Here is a 21802-nt window from a genome sequence, read left to right on the forward strand (position 1 = left end):
TGGCAAATACCAGGAGAGAGGAATCCTGAGGCAAGGTTTCTAGGAGTAAGTGTTACCCTTATTTTGAAAGGAATGCATTCACTTTTGTGAGCTTGTACTTGTGGCTCCTACAGACAGACCTCAGAAATCGTAGGCACAATAATGCTGGGTCTGGGATTCAGTTGAAAGAGAGAATTGGCAATTAAAGGTCAACCAAAATAATTGGCTGGCAGAAGAGAAGTGTCTTTTAGAAAGGAAGAGGCCAGAGTGGGCAGAGGGGAACAGACAATGATTAGGTAAGTGCTGCAGGTTTGGAGATCGTACTTCTAGCAAAGCCATTGGCTATTCAGGCACCCAAGCCAATCAGATGGACAGAGTTGAAAGTGATGGGTGTCACCTCAGTGAGTCGGAGGGCCAAAGGTTCAGAGGTTCAGGACTAATGGCAGGAAGAAGGGAGGCACTCGGGAAATACTGGCCATCAGAGGTTTGGAGGGTAGTTGGGGGGGGGGGGGGGGGGTAGTGCACATCAAGCCATGGGAGGATACTGGAAGCAAGATTGGGAGATGCGTTATTTTCTCATTGGGCATGTCCAAAGAATCAAAAGCAAGTAAGAAACTTATATTAAGAGAACCTAATCCAGTGCTGCTTGCAGTATTAAAATATGATTCGCCTGGGAATGCCCATTGTTGGTTGTTCCTGAATAAACAGTGCAATTTTTCCCAAATGCCCCAAAAAGTATGTTGCATAAGAAATGATGTAATTCTGTGAATTATATGGAAATCTTATCAAGGGTACAAGCACGATTCATTTAGGATATACATGGTCAAATTGTTTAAATGTCAGCATTATGCAACAGCAGGACTCATCCATAATATCGGAATCAGTACTCCCATTTCTTTCATCACATCATCAGAGTAGCAAAATCATGCTGTTGATTTTGGAGGGGCTTCAGGTAGCATGTGTGGGGGTGTGGGCAGTGGTGAGGAGAAGAATACTTGCTCCTTATGGTTCACAAGCAGTGTTGAGAAAGTAGCCATGCAACCATCTTAACCCATATTTAGCTGGCTGGTTTCCCACCTGGCCAGTGTTAAAGCTGGAAAATGAATAAAATCTAAAGCAGTCACACTCATTCAAATATTTTAGTGATAGACCCATCTCCTACAACCTGATTGGTTGCTCAGCTTCCTCATTTCACCTTCAGTAAAACCAGATGCGTGATGGGTTTAGGAATAAGATTTTTTTTAAAACTTCTGACCTGACCCAAACCCCCAAACATTTTGGGGGGGGAGGGGGGGTTTTAAAATGACCCATTTTGTATGTTGATGCTCCAGATGAAAGGAGTTCCACTTCCTGGCATCTCAGTCCTTGAGAAAAAATGAGTATACCATAATTAAACAGTGAAAATCAGTGTTTACTTACCGATTAGAGTCTTGGTCAATGCAGGGTTCATTTATTTTCAAAGACTTCAGCAACATTGCAGTCAGGTTTTGAAAGTCCATTTCATCAGAACTATACAGAGTAAGAAAATCAGGTTTAGCCATGGAAAAACTATATACGTAGAATTGCTAAATGCAGGGTGACAGGGGTTTTTAATATTCTGACCTACTGATCTGCACAAATTATTGCAAATAAACAAGATTCGCCCAATTTGTTAAAATAGGAAACTAATATCCCACATTTCTGTTATAATCACTATTCCCATCACTAATATCTGACAACCAAAATGAAATTAAAATAATAGATATACTAACTATCAGCCACAGTATTAAACACTTCAAATGAGACACTTATAATTGAATTACTTCCATAATTAATGGCTGGATTTTGCAGTTGGCTGCAACAAAATGCCATTCACTCTTATGTACCTTTGCAGTTACAACACTGCCTTTTACTTTAATTCTTGCCTCTCTAGCTCGTTTGCATGCAAAGAATACAATGCATTAATGGTTCTACCAGAGGAGACCAGCAGTCATGTTTAAATAAATTAGCCACTCACAATACTCAAGCTTCCTGTGTGTTTGCACTTTTACTCTCAGGTTATTCCACTAGTTGCAAACTTGCAGAGTCTTCCTTTCCTTAATTTTACTTTAAAAAAATTGGTTATTGCAACTTTAATATTGAGTAGTACTGTCCAGAAAGCAAAGGCAGATATCTGGAGTTTTCTCTGTCTCTCTTCAATCTAACCTCTGGGACCACACAAAATGCTCAGCTGATCAGAGCCTTCGGGGCATGCTTTTGGACCTTTTTGCCAATGTGTTTTCACAGGGTCCACGAGGTAAGAGTATTTCTTTCAGAGGTGCATGACTGATTTTGTTTTCCCTTTATTCAGATTTTTGCTCTTCTGACCTTCACAATTGTATGTATCCTAAAATGGATCTCAAGTACTGCTGGGGTTTGAGTAAGTTCTACTAAAAGTAAAAAATGCAGAACACATGAGCTTTGAATAGGCATGTTCATTCTGACTCTCACATCAAGGAACTTCCATTGCACATGGTCTAATACATAAATGATGCCACAACATCTTATGGTTATATATTTACAGAATTATACATAAACATGCCACAATCAGGGATATGATTGAGAGAGATGCCAAAGGATGTCGGCAATGGAGATATAGCCAATATAAATGACAATAAAAATATTAACAGGACTATCTGAACTCTCTGGAAGTGACCTAGATAAGGTTGTGCTCTTTCTAAAAAGCCCATGCTATTCAAAGGTCATCTATGTACAAAAGGATTTCACACAAGCATTTCAAAACAATCACTATGTTTAACCGGTTCCCTTTCAGATATGTCTCTATATTTACTCATCCCTGCCTTTGCCCACTTAGTTTTAACTAGTTAACTATTTGTACATCTACCTAGTCACCTCTAAGAGTTTATGTATGAATATATCAAATTATAAGAACTAAAGACAGCACATTTTGAAGACCAAATCCAGCAATAAGGAAACAACATGCTGCAAATTATCTGATAACAACCACTGTGCCGTAAAAGTAATAATTCTATTCATTGGTGAGCAATAGCACAAGCATTCCAGTTAATTCCTAAAAAAACACTTTAGGAATTACTCAGCATCAGGACAACATAATTAATTAAATCAACTTCTATGTGAAGAAGCACTGTAAAAAATGGGGCAGTTGGATGACTGAGCCAAAGAACATTTGTGGATGAAACATAGGTCGAGTAGTTCCATAAACATTTTAGGGAGATATAATTTGAATGATGGTATCCACTTAAAAGCACAACTATATCCAAGGAAACAAACATCAAGGATATTAATTGTCCTTAAGCTATTACTTAAGAATAAATTCCTAACACTAGCATTAGAAATATTTAAATAGTGGTTCTGATGAAGAATCTTAGACCAGAAACATTAACTCTTTCCACAGATGCTGCCTGAGTGTTTCTAGCATTTTCTGTTTTTATTTTCACTGCTGGAAGAACTCAGCCAGTCAGGCAGCATGTGTGGAAAGAGAAACTGGTCAACATTTTGGGTCATGACCCTTCTTCAGAACTTCAAAGCTGGAGTTCTGGTTTTGACAGCAGGACCGTTTGGAGCAAGATGCAAACCCTTCACACTCTACTATGTGAATTTCATGGCCACAATATAGTGCCTACACATGAGCATCAGTATTCATGTCTATCTTTATTATACTTGCATGCCACTTTCAGATATTGTAATTCATGGCTATGCATGGGAAAAGGGAGAAAAATGCTACGTATAAATGAAATGAAAAGAAAGCCAAATAAAAGGCACAAATCTGCTTTGGTTGTAGTAATGAACAATTTATACATGTGGCCCCAAGTGCATGATAACCGTTGACCAAGCTCCCCCTTGGATAGCATTAGGACACTCTTGACCACTGATTAATGGTAATCTAAGACAAAGTATCTTGGACAAGAGGGAGATGAAAATGGTCCCTTTAAAATAATCTGCGAAAGAAAAGCTCCCAATTACATCATATGTCTTGTGGCTGGTTCAAAGGTTGCTTCTTGCAAAATATTGCTTGTTCAACATGTGCTCTTTACACCAAATATATGTGTAGCTCATTCTTTGCATCTCATGCACACCAATATTTCATGAGGCAAAACAATCTAAAATGCAATGTATCTTTCAAGATTATAAGACCTGAGAAGATATTAGAGTAATTCTTGCCAGGTTTCGTTCAGATTGGCATTTGGATTGTGGATCTCTGCCACCTAAAAATGCTTGCTCAACTTCCAATTTCTTGAAGAATTTCAGAAAAGTTAAGATTCCTTGTACAATGTTAGGGGCTGTGAACTGAAATTTGATGAGGTCAGCATCAGAGATCCTGAATAGGCATCATTATGGTGGGTTGATGAAATTTTGTGTTATAGTACAAAGATTATTTTATAAATGAAGTCCATCTTGATTAATTTGGTACAGTAATATTCCCCATTGTCCTATTTGTTAAACTGTTCTAATTCCATTGTTCATCCACAAACTTGTTAAAATCTCAATACAACAATTTGCAACACAAGTGTATTTTCCTTACTAAAACCCATCTTCGAAAAAACTAATCAGGTGAACTCATTTCTCATGGCAACAGCTCCAAGAATTGTTCTCACAGTCTTAGTCTATTTTTACTACTAATATAAGATGAAGTTGTAATACCTAACCACTGAGAGTACAACCAACAAATTCCTTCACACATTTTATTGTTGCTCAGAAGTGACACCATATTCAATGAGCTCCAGGTTGGTTTCACACACTTTCTCATACCTGGGACTGAGGTAAGCTTTTAAGTAAATTTTATGGCCACTTTACCTGAAGAAGGTAACATCTGAATCCTGATACATATCTGGTGACATTCTAAGTGAAGGGTATCCAGAAGAGATAGGTTTCACGCTGAATAGAGCCATTGCTAAAATGACAAAGAGAACGGGAAGCAGCAGGTTGGCAATGGCTCCTTTCCAATCCCTCCGTGTGTGATGAAAGCGTTTGATGATCAGAGCTGCCATCTGCTTAAAAGACAGTCTTATACCAGTCACCCGTGTGTCTTCAGCAAGTGCCTCATCTTTGTGTAAGAAAAAAAGTGCAATAAATATCAATATGTGTGATAAATAAGGGCATACCTAATCTGTGGGATGAAAAATTGTTCAAAATTTGTAGCTGAGAAATGGATGTCAGACGAAGTTGTGGAAAAATAAGTTATTTTTTATTAATGCAGTGGATTTGCAAAAGTCAGCCGAAAGGAAGATCAGAGATCCCAAAAGGGGTCAGCGACAAATCCAGAACCCTAGGAGTGGCTGAAAGAGTGGCTAGTGACCCTGTCTGCAATGAAAAGAAAGGCCAGAGAATGTGGGAGTGCATTTGAGGGGGATGGTGGAACTCCAAGGGAGCCAAATACCCCTGGGAGCAACCAAGTGGAAGGTATACTGCGAGGACAAAGGTCCTGGAAGTGGTCAAAAGAGAGGCCAGAAACATCTTATCACAAATAACTTGCAATACAATTTTCTCTACTAAATGCTCCCAACTTTTGGAATCTCTTGAAAGCACGTTCTACACAGTTTCATCTCACATATCTAGTGCTCCCTCATGTTCAATGGAGGAGCAGCCAAGTTAACCCACAGTGGCTGTTGTGGCCCTGGGACAAGTTGCCACTTTATTGAAAGAAATCTCAAAATGTGGTGGGGTAAGTGAGGGATGAAGACATTGAGGGTGGTCAGGGGTTGTGATAAGCAGGACAATTGGGAATTTATTTGAGATCATCAAGGTTAGTCATCTGATCAAATGGAATTTTTCCCACAGTAAGAAGCTGGTAAATAGCTGGCAGAAATTGCACCTCACAATTACAAATTGCACAATTACACCCCAAATTGTGTGATTTTCATGCCAGAAATAGTTTGGAAATTTAACTATATTTATTTTATGTTACTGCCAATCCTGGTTTATTACTTCCAAATGAAGATTTTCACACAGGCCCAATCCCTGACCAGCCCCAACTCACACTTGAGCAAGTGAAGATTCCGGAACTTTGAGGGAAATAGGATCTCCCAGCACTGGCATAAAACCTTATAGAAACACCTATTGAGTTGATCATGGTGAGATTCATTCATTTTCTACAAAAGCCAATCTCTGGCTGTCTAGAACATAGCAATTTAGGAACAGCAGTACCTCATTCTGTCTCTGGAGCCTACACTAGAATCTGATTAGATAGTGGCTTAGTGACTGATCTGTATGACTGAGCAAAGTCGGCAGAGTACTGCCAATTAATGCTCAGATAGGAACAGGTTTGAGCTGTGGAACCACATCCACTGGGAACAGGAACAGGCGAAGAAAAAATTATCCTTGTAATATTGTTTTCCTTAATATAACTGATCTATCAATCTAGGTTGCAATCCGATAGTGCTTCTCACATACAGAGCAGTATTTCAGAATTGCTTTCAGCAAAAAATATTGAATGTAGATCAGGAATGGAAACCAATTAAAAAATAAGAGGATTGAACTGAAGAAGTGGACAGAATAAGTAAGGTTTCCATTTCTAAAGAGTGTCAGTTGAGATGGCATGGGTGTAAGAGTAAATGCAAAACAGTTCTGGAAAGAGCAGGAGAACATTTTTTGCACAGTGTATTGAAAGCCCGTAGCATGCACCACCAGAGTTAGTAATTTGAAAAAGACTAATATAAAATTAATGAACAGAGTAGATAGGTCATTGACGAAAAGGAGGATAAATGGATATGGGTAAAGTATGACCTTGGGGACTATTACTGGGAAGATATCAAAGTGGATTGGTTTTCCCTACATGCTGACAGTAATGAGTATGCAACTTACACAAAATCATACCTGAATTAAAATTCTCCAAGCATATCTGCAGCAAGCCTCTTTTTAAACCACTGTTTGATTTGTTTTTTTTTAAACTTTGTTTTATTTTCATGCTGCAGACTTACTCCTGTTTGAAATGCAGCTAATTGGCCTGTTGATAGTAAATCCTTAGAGTGGGCTTAAATGTTACTAGGCTCCACTCAAAAGAGCCATTTTCAGCACCATTGTTGTTTTTGAATATGGCAATAATGCAATTAAAAATAGCAGCACATCCGTCTCACTGCTGGATCATAAAGCGATATAGCATGAAACACACCCTTTGACCCATTAAGACAGCACTGACTGTCAACCATGCATTTTTATATGTTAAGTATAACCTAAACCATGGTATTCTTCCCACATTCCCATCAACTATCCCCAGATTCTACCACTCATCTACGCACTAGGAGCAATTTACAGTGGCCAATTAACCTATCAACCTGCACATTTTTGGGATGTGGGAGGAAAATGGAGCACCCATTGGAAACCCACAGAGAGACAATGTGCAAAACACCACAAAGACAGCACCAGAGGTCAGAGTTGAGCCTGGGACACTGGAGCTGCTACCTGTGCCACTGAGATTAGAATCAGAGCCATTTTAGTGGGGTCTTTGAAAAAGAGAGAGTGGGTGCTACTGAAAACAGGCAGGGTCTCGACAACCACTTCAAATCGTGGTTGAGCAATATCAACAGGGTCTCAGACCAATTTTTATGTGTCGTAGGATAACGCATGCTCTATTGTTCAAAACATTAAAGTAAGGTTTTTAAGCTATTTTTATGGGATCAGGAACAGTCAACTAAAAGTGGCCTTCCAATAGAATGCTGATTAGACTGGACATAAAAATGTTTCAGGCCTTGCACAACTTTCATTGGGCAAGCTCTTTCTAACCATCACCTAGATGATAAAAGAAATCACATGAAAGCAGACCCCATTATCTGCTCACAACAACGTGCTACTGTGAGGTTATAGACTGAATTTATTTAAATCTGATATTTTTAAAGCCAATGCCATAACTTTAAAGTGAATTAAATGCACTGAATACTAATAATTTTACACAAAATCAGCTAAATTACTCACTGTCATTCTCAGTAGAAATGCTCTCAGATTTTAGAGACTCTCTATCTTGGCTGTGATAATGTGCAGATCTTTCTTCATTCTGTAGCAACTTCATGAAGACCTAAACAGAAAAGATGCCATGCAGATAGTTTTAAATTTAACAAGATTAATTCTAAATGACTTAATTAAATGTTACATTGCAACTACAAAGGCTAGGAGCTGTATTACCATATTTACATGGAATACAGTCAGTGTGCTAACGTGAGATTAATAAATGGACTTCTTCAAACTACAATTTGCTGGCAATGCTGTCTGAATTATCACTGGCGTACTGATTTCCTACTCCACTGAGTTGCTGAGCTCACACATCACGAATTATATACAGCAGAGATTGATTTTTTTCTTAGAAATAAACAGATGTATCAGAGTGCAGGCAAATACCAGATGAGTCCTTGAATTGCCAAGATATGGAAGGTGAGTGCTGGACCAAATGTTGGTAAATGGGATTAGTACAGATGAATACTTGATTGTCATAATGGACATAATGGGTCAAAGGGCATATTCCTGTGCTGCTTGACTCCAATGACAAGGCAGAGGCATTGGACAGCAAAACGTAACACGAGCAGAAAACTAATGGCCATTGCTTGTCCATCCACTTCAGGGGAGGAGGAAGATCTAAATCAACAGGAGATGCCAAAGGGGGAAAAGTAGGATGTTCTTATGTGCATTAAGTGTGTGAATAAGATCACCAGGGAACAACTGAATTCACAGCACATTGAAGCAGCCTAAAAAAAATATGTTCATTAATCAGAACCAAAGTTAAAAATCTATTTGTATTAAGACTATCCTTTTGTTTCAGCCTTGGGACAATGACAGCAATCACACCTTTGAGTTGGAAGATCATGTTCAAGTCTTACAACAAGGAGCACATAAACTAGGTTGACACTTTGGTGTCACTCTGAGGGAATACTATCAGAGATGTTAACTTTTGGAAGAGACATTAAAATTGACATCCAGTCTGCCCACACAGGGGATTAACAAAAACATGGTAAAATTCAAAGAAGAACCCATTAGCCTTCCCTCAATCCTTCCCAACAATTACTTTTCAACCAAAATCATTAAAACAGATTACTCATTCTTTAATTTAATTGCCCATTTTGGGATCAAGCTTTGTTCACACAAAAAAAAACAGAAAATGTTGAAAATATACAGAAAGTCAGACAAGTATCTGTGGAGAGAGGGTCAGAGGTTAACTTTTCAAGTCAGTGACCTTTTATCAGAACTGGAAAAGTAAGGAAACAAGGTATTTTAAGTAGCAGAGCTTTGCTCAATTTGGCCACTTTAATTCCCTTCACTGCAGCAGTACTTTGCTGTCAATCTTGTCAATCTCCCAAATTTAGACCAGAGTATTGGGAGATTACTGTTTGCTACTGCTACCTCTCCCGCCCCTCCCCTCCCCATGGAAATTCAGAGAATTGCCTTCCAATGGCACAATGAAAGAAAAAAATCTATTGTTTTCAAGAATTATTTCTTTCTAAACAATTACTTTTATCCATCTAAAAAAGTCAATAAGTCTCTAGTGAAATTTACAATTGGGAACAAAATAATTAATAAAAAAAGAACTTCAGCTGAAAAATGTTACCATGTTTGATGAATGCATGCAGGCTTTTACCCCTAAAGTTGGGTGAGACTGGAACTAGAGGACAGAGGTTTAGGGTGAAAGGTGAAATATTTAAGGGGAATGAGGGGAAACTTCTTCACTCAGAGGGTGGTGCGAGTGTGGAACGAGCTGCCAGCAGAAGTGGTAGATGCATTTTTAATTGTAAAATTTAAGAGAAGTTTAGATAGGTACATGGATGGGAGGGGTTTGAAGGGATATGGTCCAGCGCAGGTAGATGGGACTAGGCAGAGGATCAGGTCGGCATGGACTAGGTGGGCTGAAGAGCCTGTTTCTGTGCTGTACTACTCTATGACACACTCATAATAAGGAAGCTTATCCATAACATTCTAGCATCCAGTCCATCAGGAAAACCATTCCACACATTCACTGTTGTGAAATATTTCTTAATACTAAATCTAAGGTTATTTAAAGTGATGTGTTTCCTAATTCCACACCATTGTAGAATTCTACTGGATTTCACTGAACCTATTGGGTTCATGTATAATGAAAATCCTCAAAGTTTTCAGATAAAAATGCCATTAACACTGCTTTATCCTGAGCTGTTTCAAAACCATCAAATACACTTTTCCTTGTTGTGTGTAGGACTTCACACTCATCAAGCTCCACTTGTCAATTTTCTTTCAATTTACACTCTCTCTCAATTTATCATCAAGGTTACAAGGTTTATTTCTCCTCTTAATTTGGCATCAAAATTATTGGAATGCAATGACATAACTTAATTTTGACTTTTACACTTTTTAAGGTCAATTTGTGTTTACTCTTCTAATTTTGACTCAATGGCTTTCAACATCATTAATGCTAAAGTGACTAATACAGAAGCCCTACCTCTTCCAGTGTGGTATCGGAGATGCTGTAGCTGCTTAGATATAGGTTTTCCATATTTTCGTCCAGAGCATGCAACAAGTTCTCAAAGGCAGTTTTATCTTCTGCAGTGGGAATAATGTATGTCAATTCTCCAAAGGCATTTTCTTTCAGAGAAGCCTGGGGAATATGTTCCTTTACCAGAGAAGTCACAAGGTCGACATCACATGACTCATGAGATTCTGCTGCAGAAGACTGATAAAATAAAAGCAACAGAATTTACTAATGCAAACTTTGTATTGTCATCTTGAAAGCCAAATTGTCTATATTCTTTTCACTAATCATTTGTAAATTCTTCTGTAAACATAATGATTTAGCATTATATTAAATCCTTACTGTGAGATTGTTAAGGAAAACTATTGATAACTTAATGATTTGTAACCAGTCTTAAATGAAGGATTAAAACCTGCTCCATCATAAAGGTCACTTGTTTATACTAATTTAATTTTTGAACTCTATCAATTGAATCAGCGATTTTCTGAGTACACATTTTAGTAAAGAGTTTAACACACTGCCAACACATATTGGAAAATCATAGGTGTAGCACCTCCAGCTGACACACTTTCAAATATATATTAGTAAAAGTTGTATTTATGCTGTATTCATTATTGTGATAAACAATTCCTTTATATCACTGTTATACAGTAAATGCATTATCTACTTAAAACTAAGCAGGTAAATTAAAAATTGTCAGATCCGGTTATTTTCAAATCCACAGGTTCTTTCAGGAGTCCAGGAATGAGTTGAAAACAACTTGGCGCTTCACAAAGTTTTATTGGAAAAGTTTAAAACAAAGAAACGGTCACAGAGCACATGGCACTAGCTTTGATGAGCCGAGACAAAAGGAACTAAAGATGAGCTCAGGCCAAGGGGGGAGGAGAGCAAGAGAGTGATTAACAAAAAGCAACACCTTTTATACCTGAGATAAGAGATACTCCTTAGCTAACAATAGTCCAATCAGGAAACCTATTAGATACTTGTGGCCAAACCAACCAATGAAAAAACCACATATTCACCTGACGGATGAACCAATAAGCTTGTAAGTGGCCATTCCTTGTGTAGCCACTTGAGGTGTATTAAACACTATACATGTTAAAAAAAACTAATTAAAACAGTCAAATCCAACAATATCAATAAATAAAATCAAATATATTTAGTTATCCATTGATTGGGAAGATTTTTATTAAAATTTTCCATTTAAGTGTACATGCGAGACATACCGACTGTAGTAATTGGCTATCCAATATAAAAATTCCTTTTATCACAATGTAGTTTACCATAACATAATATTTTCTCCATATAATAAATTGCAGCAGTTAAAAGGAATATTAACTCATCTCTCTGCTTAATGAGTGCTGTGAGCAACTCTCATTAAGGTTCCATCAGTTATTTAGAGAGTCAATCTATAATATAACTGAAGCACTTGAACCTGTAAGTACTCCACACTCATTTGAAATGGGTACTTGAAAGAAGGCCCATTGGAGGGAAGTGAATCCTAGATGACCATCTTGCAGCTGAAGTGCATGTAATGATGTCAGTCAGATGCCAAAATTATTTTAACCCTGTCTATGTGACTCACAGACAGGGGCAATCATGTTTGGAGAAGCTGTACGAGAAGGCTCCAAGACAGGAAGAGACCCAGTTATGTAAAATTGTTAATTTTTTTTTAAAGTATCCTGACTTTATTCCAGGAATTACTTCCCAGGGATCCCACCATTTGATGTGAAATTTCCCACTCTTGACCTATGCTTCATGTCACTCTGGTCAGGTTCCGGTAATGGTTAGACCTAGGCGATCATAAAGAAGCTAGGAGTTAAAATAACCAGGGTTTGCTGTTTCTCCTGCTCCCCAATTAAGTTCTTGAAGCAAGGCAAATTACAAAGTCTTAAAGTTTGAAATTGAGAACTTACCAGTGACACCATCTTTCAATAATATCAACATTTGTGGCATCAACAACTTCTGGCTTATTCTATGTATATTCATCACAAGCTCAGAATCACTGACCTTTTTTGACATGATGAGGCTATAACCGTGTCCATACTGTTCCTTCAAGTAAGAAGGGGAACCACAGCATTTCAAGTGGCCACTTTCAAGAATGATAATTCGATCACTCAGGATGTCAGCTTCGTCCAAATGATGAGTTGTGAAAATAATAGTTCGACCTGGCAAGGTAAAAACAGATGCATCCAGATCACCATGGCAACTAGTTAGGTGAGTACATCATGTATTAGAAATGAAAAAAAAACTGTTGTACAGCACATGCACTATTAGTAATATGGCTTTCTGATCTCAGAAATATATAATTTCTATGCTATTAATGCCTGGGCCAGTTCACGGTACATGATGAAATATCAAAATAAAAGGGAAATCTCTGCCCTTTTTCACTTGATGGATTTATCCAGCAGTCCAGTCTGAGTAAATGGTGATAAAGTAGTAATCAAAACTATCATTTCCACTTTATTATGTTGCCATCAATTCAGTGGGTATAAATCCTGCCACATATTTGTCAATCAAAACTGCTGCATAGTTTCAGCATATGGAAGTATTTTTAAAAGGCTTAATAGAAAATATATTCAACAGTTTATGCCATGTTAGCATTGAGTTTATTCTTACATTTCTTTTTCTGGAGCTGCTTAAACTTTCATGAGTTTTGAAGCTGACTGGTATAAAAATTAGTGACACTAGTAAAGTTACCCAGTAGAAGCAGTCACATCTAATAAGGCTGGAGGTGGACTACATACAGAATGAAGATGAGTGCAGGCTGTAACAGATATGTTCTGCCCATGCACTTGTGGCCATATTCCCACATCTTCAGGCTGAGCATTGCACTCTAATGCTGGCCCATAGAGTCTAAAAGGAGTTGCAAGAGAGCAAGGCCTGTCTGAAGTAAACTTTCAAAAGTATCGACTTATAACATGCCAACAGTTAGGTTAATGGGGGTTAACTTTACTGATTTGAACTAAGGGGTGAGAACTATAACTGACTATTTTCTTACGTTAAAGTATATTAAAATTAAATTGTTTAAAAATCTGTTAAATAGTATTAAAAATAACTTTGTATCCAAGTTTTGAAGAGATTGATAGATTTCTGGACATAGGAAACCAAGACTTGTGGGGATCACAGGTAAGTAGATCTGAGGTACAGGACCAACAATGCCAAACAGTTAACTGAGAACAATTGAAGGATAAAGCAAACCCGAGGGGCTGCCTGCCTATTCTGACCTCTTGTTTTCTCATTCAATATCAATTGACTATCATGTGATTAGCCTCTCAACTGATTCTGGCAGTGTTTGCAACTTCATAGAAAGATGATCTAAGGGGAACACACAGCACTTATTTCAATGAAGAATTTTAAACAATCTGTTATTTAACCTGAAAACATCTAATCCAGTTTTTAAAGAAAATTTAAAGTAGAAATAGCGGCTTCCAATAGCCATGAACAGTGGGCAAACTTGCTAAATGCAGGGTAAAGAAGAATTCTCATTCAGTCATGGTGAAAAGATTCTCTTTCTCTCTCTTTATATCCAGAACTTGAAACAGAACCATGAGATTAAAATTAAGTTCCATGCCAGATATCTTGAGTAACTCCATAGGTTGTAAGTTTTTTTTGTCAGAGTAAACTTCATATTTCCTTACCTTCTCTGTGCTTCAATATTATATCCCAGATATTACGTCGAGAGCAAGGATCAATGCCACTGGTGGGTTCATCCAAAATTACAGTAGTGGAGCCTCCAATAAATGAAATCGCTAATGAAAGCTTTCTCTTTGTTCCTCCAGACAAAGTTCCAACAAGTTTGTGCTGATATTGACAAATTCCTGCATTCTCAAGGGCTCTGAAAGAAACAAAAGTTTTATAGAGCTTCTCACCGTGACTTACCTTTATACAAATTTTTAAATTATAAAAATATAGACCGGAGTACTGAGAATCATACTATGTAGAAATACTAAGCAGAGATTTTGCATAGTATTGACAATTTCACATACTCCTCAGAATTCTAACAATTTAATAGTTCAGATTTCAAACAGCACTTAAAAAATTGAGTTTGAATGAAGTAGACACTAGAGAAAGTGAAGTTCTTTAAATGCACAATATATTTCTTTTGGGATCTTGTATGTAAGAAAATATTGTAGCTTTTTAAAAGGAGAAATGTCTTAGAAAATTGTGCTGCTGATTAGGGTCCCTGAGTGAGTGTCAGTTTAGGACTGCACAAACGTCTGCAGTGGGAGAAAGAAAACTGATGTCTTGATCATTGCAGGATGCTGGCAGGATTTCTGTAACTTAATGCCTCTTGAATATATTGAGCTTCCGATGTGGCAGTTGAGTATTGCTGACCCTCTGCTCAACCTGCAATGTCAGGTCTGCTCAAGATTGCAAGATTGAGAGTCAGCGGCTCATTTTAAATTAACTAGTCAAATTAACCGGTAGATTTCTACGTTTTCAGTTAACTGTTCGGCATGAGAGATAAAATACCACAAGTAAAAAGTGAGGCACCTTATCAAGTAATACAATTTGAATATGCATAGATCAGATATAATGTGCACCTCACACAGAACTGTGGATGGCATTAATTATGGATCAGTTCTTCTGGTGTAGAGCTTTATGGAATGAAGATACATAATGGAAAATAAGCAGAAACTTTCCACATTTTTTCTACCTACCATCCACTAAAATAGATGAACTGCAAATAATGCAGAATAATCTCTCAAGCTGAATTCCTGATACACACAGCTGTCAACAATAAGATGCATTTACGTAGGATCCTTACTGTAGAAATAAATGCAGAGATAGATCACAGTAATAAGAAGATAAAATAGACAATGGGCAAAAGGAGATACCAGGGTTAGTGATTAAAAGCTTGATCAATTAGGTGGATCCTGAGGAAAGTCTAAAAATAGATGGGAAACAAAGAAACAGACAAAAGACATTGCGAAGGCATTCTGTCAGGAATTTTTGTTACTGTCTGTCAGCCAGTCAGCACATGTCAAGAAGATTCATTAGAGAGTAGATATTTTTATTAGTCACATATACATCGAAAGACACAGTGAAATGTGTCTTTCTGCGTTACTGAGAATGTGCTGGGGGCAGCCCACAAGTGTTGCCAATCTTCCGGTGCCAACATAGCATGCCTACTGCTCCTAACCTGTACATCTTTGGAATGTGGGAGGAAACCAGAGCACTCAAAGGAAACCCATGCAGGCATGGAGAGAACGTACAAACTCCTTACAGGCAGCAGCAGGAATAATAGGATGGGTTCAGCAGCAGGTTTCTAATATCTGATAAACCCAGAATCGCTCAAGTTATTTCTCCAAGGTATCCGAGTTCTGCCAACAGACAATCAGCAACTTTCCACCAGCCATAATGCAGAAGCTGGGTGAACACTGAGATTAAACACCAATACAAAGACACAACATATGTCCCACTAGATTCTTCCCTATCCTGGAGTCCATAATACAAACACAAGAACTAGTTAGATGGGTGACCTTACTGGCTTGTTTTCTACTGATTTACTGAGGCAGGTTGTTTAGTTTTAGTACACATTTGCCCTCTGTATTTCAAGTTGACTCCAACTCTTCTGTTCAACCTATATGTAAACTTGCTGTAAATCTATCTGTAAAGGACAGAACCAAGGCTTATGAGGAGTTTACATGTACAAGATATCAGGTAAACAGAAATTCTGCCAGTTCAGATTTTTTAGCTTGATTTGGAAACTTTTGAATAGGACAATGGTTTCTTGAGATCAGGTAGCTGACTAGCCAAAAAATAATTTTCGCAAAAGCTGGGGGTGAGCAGAGTTTGAGAGATACTGTTTTAAATAATATTTTCTTTCAAAATCTTAATGAACATTCACCTTTATAACCACAAAATCTGAAACATAATTTGTTTTAACATAAAATTTTGGCCATAAATGGGCAAAATTTTCAACACACTGATCAATTTAGTCTGGGGTATGCCCAGTTTTGTGGGATGCTTTTGAAAGGAGTACAAAAGGTTCTGGAAACTGGATTTGTACTTCAGGCTTGAAATTGTTTGGCCATGTTTGGGTCAGATGCACTTAAAAATCAAATGCCACACAGCAGAAACTCCTGCCCAAAGCTCTTCTGTAAATATCTATTTATGTAGTACGTCAACATACTAAGACTTACATGTTCACCTCTTCAAGCAACTTTTCTTTTGTCCACTCTGGTGCTTTTATTTTGCCAAATAACAGGAGGTGTTCACGAACAGTTAAGCTCTCAAACAGGACATCATGTTGTAGGCACACTCCCAGCTCTTCCCTAATTACTGAGATATCTCGATTCATATTCCTTCCATCAACATAAACAGCTCCAAAGCTGGGCTGGTGCAACCCAGTTAACATTGACCTATGTAGAAAGCAAAACACCACAGATTGTTTTAGGATACACAATTTAATAGACTGTAAAGCAGCAATAAATGTTTCTATTAATAAGTAATTACAAATTTTCATTTTTGTAATTCTCCTTCATTACATTCAATAATGTCCCATTTATATTCCAAAGAATTCTGAGCCAGGAATTCCGTGGCATTTTTGTTTTGCCATTATGAACTAAAAATTGGATTAATCTTGACTGAAACAGTTTTTTGAAACATTTCACATGAATACAGAAATTCGACTGGGCACTTTCTAGCATGAGATATGTAGTTTTGGTAGGGGTGGAAAGAGGGTTGATATCTAAAATTGAATCATGTAGCTTCAACATTAATCTTAGGAAACAATTTTCTAAGGTCCAGAATAGTTTTCTTGTTTCATTCAGTGTACCAGCCAACAGAAAATATCCAGACCGGTCCTGAATACATCAGGAAAGATGGACTTCCTACGGTAGGCTATTATATCATTGGGCCCACACAGTAGGTTACATTTGTCTCAAACAGGGTAGCCTGAGAATCCTGGAAAGAGCAGATGCCATGTCCTGTTGCTTATGGAGGGTTAGCTGACATCCTTAGGGTATTTGCAGCTGGGGACAATAAAATAGTGAAAAGTTTAAATTGATTGTCTCTCAAGCCAAGGTTGGTTGCTTATATATTAGAATTATATATATTTCCATTTAAATCTATGGAACTTTGAAATATAATTGTTCTGTGGCTCCTAAAAGTAAACACAGCAGGAAAAGGAATGGGATTTGCAAAGAGTAAATCAAACTCATAATCACATCCAGCAACATATATGTAAATAACACTTTCAATTACAGCTAATTTAATTATTTCTTTGCATTGGCATCATAAATGGAAAACCAACCAGTTCAGTGCTACTTAATGTATATTTAAAGAAAAGGCTTTTTAATCAAATCTGTCAATAAAATCTGTTCAAAGTTGAAAATGTATCAAGAAGCATTTCCTGAACATGTTTAAATGCACAGTTTTAGAGAGAAAAAGAACCCAATGAGAAAAGATACCGGCCTATTCACCAAACCTTTAACTACAGAAATGTTTTGATAATGAATTATATTACTCACTTAGTCTGACCACTAGTGAAAAGTAATGGTCAAATCCAAACCAGGTCAGATTCTTCCATTTATCTGCAGTTATTTTAGGCTTTCTTAGTAGATTGTAAATTATCACTTACAGTGTTGTTGTCTTTCCTGCTCCATTAGGTCCCAACAAAGCTGTAATTTCTCCTTTGTAGAAATCAAGGTTCAAGTCTTTAATAGCTACTTTTTCACTATGCTTATAAACTTTGGTGAGAGACCTTACAGCTACTCCAATCTCCAATTTAGTGGCCGCCTCTTCTTTCCCAGGTAAGTTCATATAACTCAAGGGGTCTTCTATTGAAAGAAAAGAACAGATAAAATGTCTGTCATAATTCTAAACCTGATTCTTTTATGTAAATTAATTTATAGGGTCAAGCATCAGTAGTTCTTTTATTTTCAATATCTGTTTTGAGTCTATTCCATTTAGCACAAATTTAGTGTCACACATCACAATGATGGATGTACTTGGTGTAAAGGCAGGCTAAGGATTGTGCAGTGGTCACTTCTTCCAGCACTGCTATGGACAGATACACACAGAAAGGTTGGTGAGGATAAAGCTTAGCCCTGCTGTCACTACCTGTTGGAGCCCAGCCTGATAGCATTGCCTTGGTTATGGTTAGGTCTTGGTTAGCTCAGTTGATAGTCGTTCTACTGAGTCGCAGTTAATGTTGGGCATTAGTCCCAATCCAGAGTACATTTTGTGTCCTTGTGCTGAGACAATAAGTAGGAGGAGATTTCCATACTTGTGACTGTACTGAAGCTTGGAGGCTTCATAGGATCTAGAGCCAATGTTGAGGAGCAGCAAGGCCGCTTCTCCCAACTGTGCCTCTATATTTGGTGGATCCGACCTATTGGTAGGGCAGACGATATCAAGGATTATGTTAAGGCAATAAAGCTGCTTAGCTGCAAGTATTAGCCTTGCAGTATTAGTTACAAGGTCTGATTCTGTAACTATTTCATACTGTGACATGACTAATCTGTGAGGCAGCTGTCCCAATTTAAACATCATTCCTGAAATTTTCTTGGGAACTTTGAAAGGTTGACATTGATGGAAGTGACTTCCAAAACATCCAAATCCAGTGCCTAAGCTGATACTGGTTACTCTGCCCTTTTTCATTCTTATTATAACTCAGTGCAATGGTTTTTAAAATCACTTATCAGAGATAGCTAAGAGTAAATCATATTCCATCTTCAGTAAGCTGCAATCATGATAAACATGAAATAACAACAGATAGTAGCAATCTTACTCAGTGATTTCTCATTCAAAGTTTAAAGGATATTTTGTATGGTCTTTATTTTTTTACATTTTCATATTTGCAAGAAAATTCAACTTTCAGAAACTGACATCATATCCTTAAACCATGAAATAAGATCCATGAAGCAAAATTGAGAATGTAATACAAAGTCATAACAAGGTTTAAAATCTGGCATGGTTCATAAACCAATTTTCTTGAGGTTGCCAAATGTACTGCTTCAAATAGAAACATAATGCAAATGAATAAAGTGTTAAAATATGTATCCAGTAACTGGCCCATAATGTTTCTGTTTGGCATTCTAATCATATTCTAATGCTTGTCCTTTAAACACACAGAAATCTAGGACTTATTGTAATCACATATTTCATATCCACCCCAATCATTAATTTGCAGGGTTAAAGGTACAATTATATGTGTAATAAGATACAGGAAGTTTAGAGATTCATTATTAACATGGTTTGAGCAACTGGAGGGCCTGAGGGTATTTTAACAGCTATGTATCCTTCCATTGGTCTGCTGTCTGACTAAATTGGGTGTAGTGAAGTGACCGGTTCCTGCTTGGAGACTTTGATCAGTGGCCTCTTAAATTTATTGGCAGCCAGCTAGATTGGTGGTGGGTTCTGCTGATTATAAGTAGGAAGATCAGGAACAGAAACATCGGCTTTCTTTGTAGGAATCCACAGCATCAAGCAGTCTCTTTGAATGCTCATAATATTCACCCTTTAGAACATCTTCTACCTGCAGATTACGTTTCGTAAATTTGAAATCAGTTTACAATGCATTGGAATTCTAATGTAGTTATGGGATACCAATTTGTATTTTGAGTAAAAGGACTAGTTAAGAATGATAAAAGAGAAGGGAGGGGATACATTTTATTAAAGGGAGTGGCTGCTCTATTCCTGCTGACCAGGTTTAGACTAAGATTTACCTTTAGATAAGCTAAGTAGGTTACAATTACCTTTTTTTAAAGTATTCCTTAATTAACTCACAAAAAGTACAGAAACGTGTGGAAACCATATACTTTGCAGGACAGAAATTCACAGCTTTTTAATGGCTATTCGCCATGTGCCAATGGAGTTCATGAGTTGCTACAGAAAAAAAAGTTCACTAATGTAGTACAGGAATGAATTATATGATTACAAAAATAAGAGGGTAATGGAATAGAAGTAAATAGTTTTGAACTCCAAGGATAATTTTACCAATTATGAATGACCAATGACTAACTTCTGCACATAACAATAAAGTGGGTACAATGTCCACAATTTTTAAGTCCAATGCAATGCATAATTTCCCAATACAAGCAGTCAGTGGACTGGATTTGCATAATATACTGGTGAGAATGAGCAACTGCAGACACCGCCCCTATTTGACAGCTTTAATGCCTTTGCTACCAGTGAGGATAAAAAATTTCAAGAAGTCAGTTAGCAAACTGCATATGATACCTTGTGGTGGGAAGCCTTCTAAAGTGGGGAGGAGAGAACATATTTTATGGTATTTTTAGGGATTCAACAATTAGGGGGACAAATATCATCCTTAGCAAGCTGATTTGAGAGTCTCATATGAAATGCTGTCTACCTCATGCCAGGATAAGAGATATCTTGAACCAGATTGAAATAATATTGGAGAGGGAGAACTCAATAATGATGTTGTGCACCATCTTGGGATTACAACATTGAAAATGGAAGCTAGAAGTCCTATAAAGAGATTTCCCAGAGGAAGGGGGATAAATTAACATTTTGTGCTTCAAGGATCATAATTTTCCAGATATTAACCAAATCACACACAAACTATCATAAAGGTAATAAGTTCAGAGGGGCAAAAAGTGGTTTGGGAAGGAAGGATTCCATTTCATTGCACACTAATGCACAAGAGCTTCAGATTGCAATTTCACAGTTTTAAGTTCTGAGGAGAAACATGCAAATTGGTGAAAAGATCTAAAGGAGGCCTGTTAGAATGTATGACATAAATGTCTGAGAGCAAATGAAAGGGGGAGGGGTTGGCCACCCAAGAGGCGAACATTTAAGGAACATAGAGTTCTTAGAGGGCTGGAAGAGTTTGCAGATATAGGTATGGCACTGTTGCAGTGGAAAATTAGTTTACTATTTCCTTAACAAGCCTTATGAAGATTAATTTCCCAGAAACATAAACCATTTTCCCTCTACACAGATATTGCCTGATCTGTTGTGTATTTCCAGCATATTGTGTTTTTATTTCAGATTTTAATCACCTGTTAGCAATTTGCTTTTTTTAAATATCTAAGTGGATTCTCAGATAAAGAAAACTTAAAGAGACAGAAAATTTAAATTTTACCTTTTGCATTCATTTGCTGGTTGTAGTTGTTCAGATTCTGGGCCCAGTAGCCTTCTCCTATCTTTCTATCATGCCTTTTTGCACAATTGCACAGATTCATCCAATATGAACCTGTAAATGGGAAATACCAAGGTCTGCGGGTCCCATATTTACCTAAAATATGAGAGGTGAAGTTAAAAGTGATAATACATAATACATGGCTTCTTATGTGCACATAGATAAAAGACTACTAATGCATTTACAGACAAGCATTCTCAAAAGTATTTCGCACATCTGTTAAAACTTTGGAAAGGAGGAGCATATAAGTGAATCAATGTCATTTTCATTACACAAAATTGACA

At 37.3% G+C, this 21802-nt stretch overlaps 1 protein-coding gene across 1 annotated transcript in view; it reads right to left on the reverse strand.

Moving 5' to 3' along the window:
• Positions 1-21802, reverse strand: part of LOC127570200 (ATP-binding cassette sub-family A member 13-like) — a 201406-nt gene that overhangs the window by 33607 nt on the left and 145997 nt on the right. Inside the window, exons 38-46 of the mRNA XM_052015468.1 lie at positions 21462-21614; positions 17991-18189; positions 16552-16770; positions 14044-14240; positions 12413-12570; positions 10373-10603; positions 7888-7987; positions 4774-5023; positions 1399-1488 (exon numbers count right to left, since the gene is read on the reverse strand). Of these exons, the coding sequence (XP_051871428.1) occupies positions 1399-1488; positions 4774-5023; positions 7888-7987; positions 10373-10603; positions 12413-12570; positions 14044-14240; positions 16552-16770; positions 17991-18189; positions 21462-21614 (1597 nt within the window). The remainder of the gene's footprint in view (positions 1-1398; positions 1489-4773; positions 5024-7887; positions 7988-10372; positions 10604-12412; positions 12571-14043; positions 14241-16551; positions 16771-17990; positions 18190-21461; positions 21615-21802) is intronic.

This window comes from Pristis pectinata, chromosome 5 (genome assembly GCF_009764475.1).
Source record: "Pristis pectinata isolate sPriPec2 chromosome 5, sPriPec2.1.pri, whole genome shotgun sequence".
NCBI lineage: Eukaryota > Metazoa > Chordata > Chondrichthyes > Rhinopristiformes > Pristidae > Pristis > Pristis pectinata.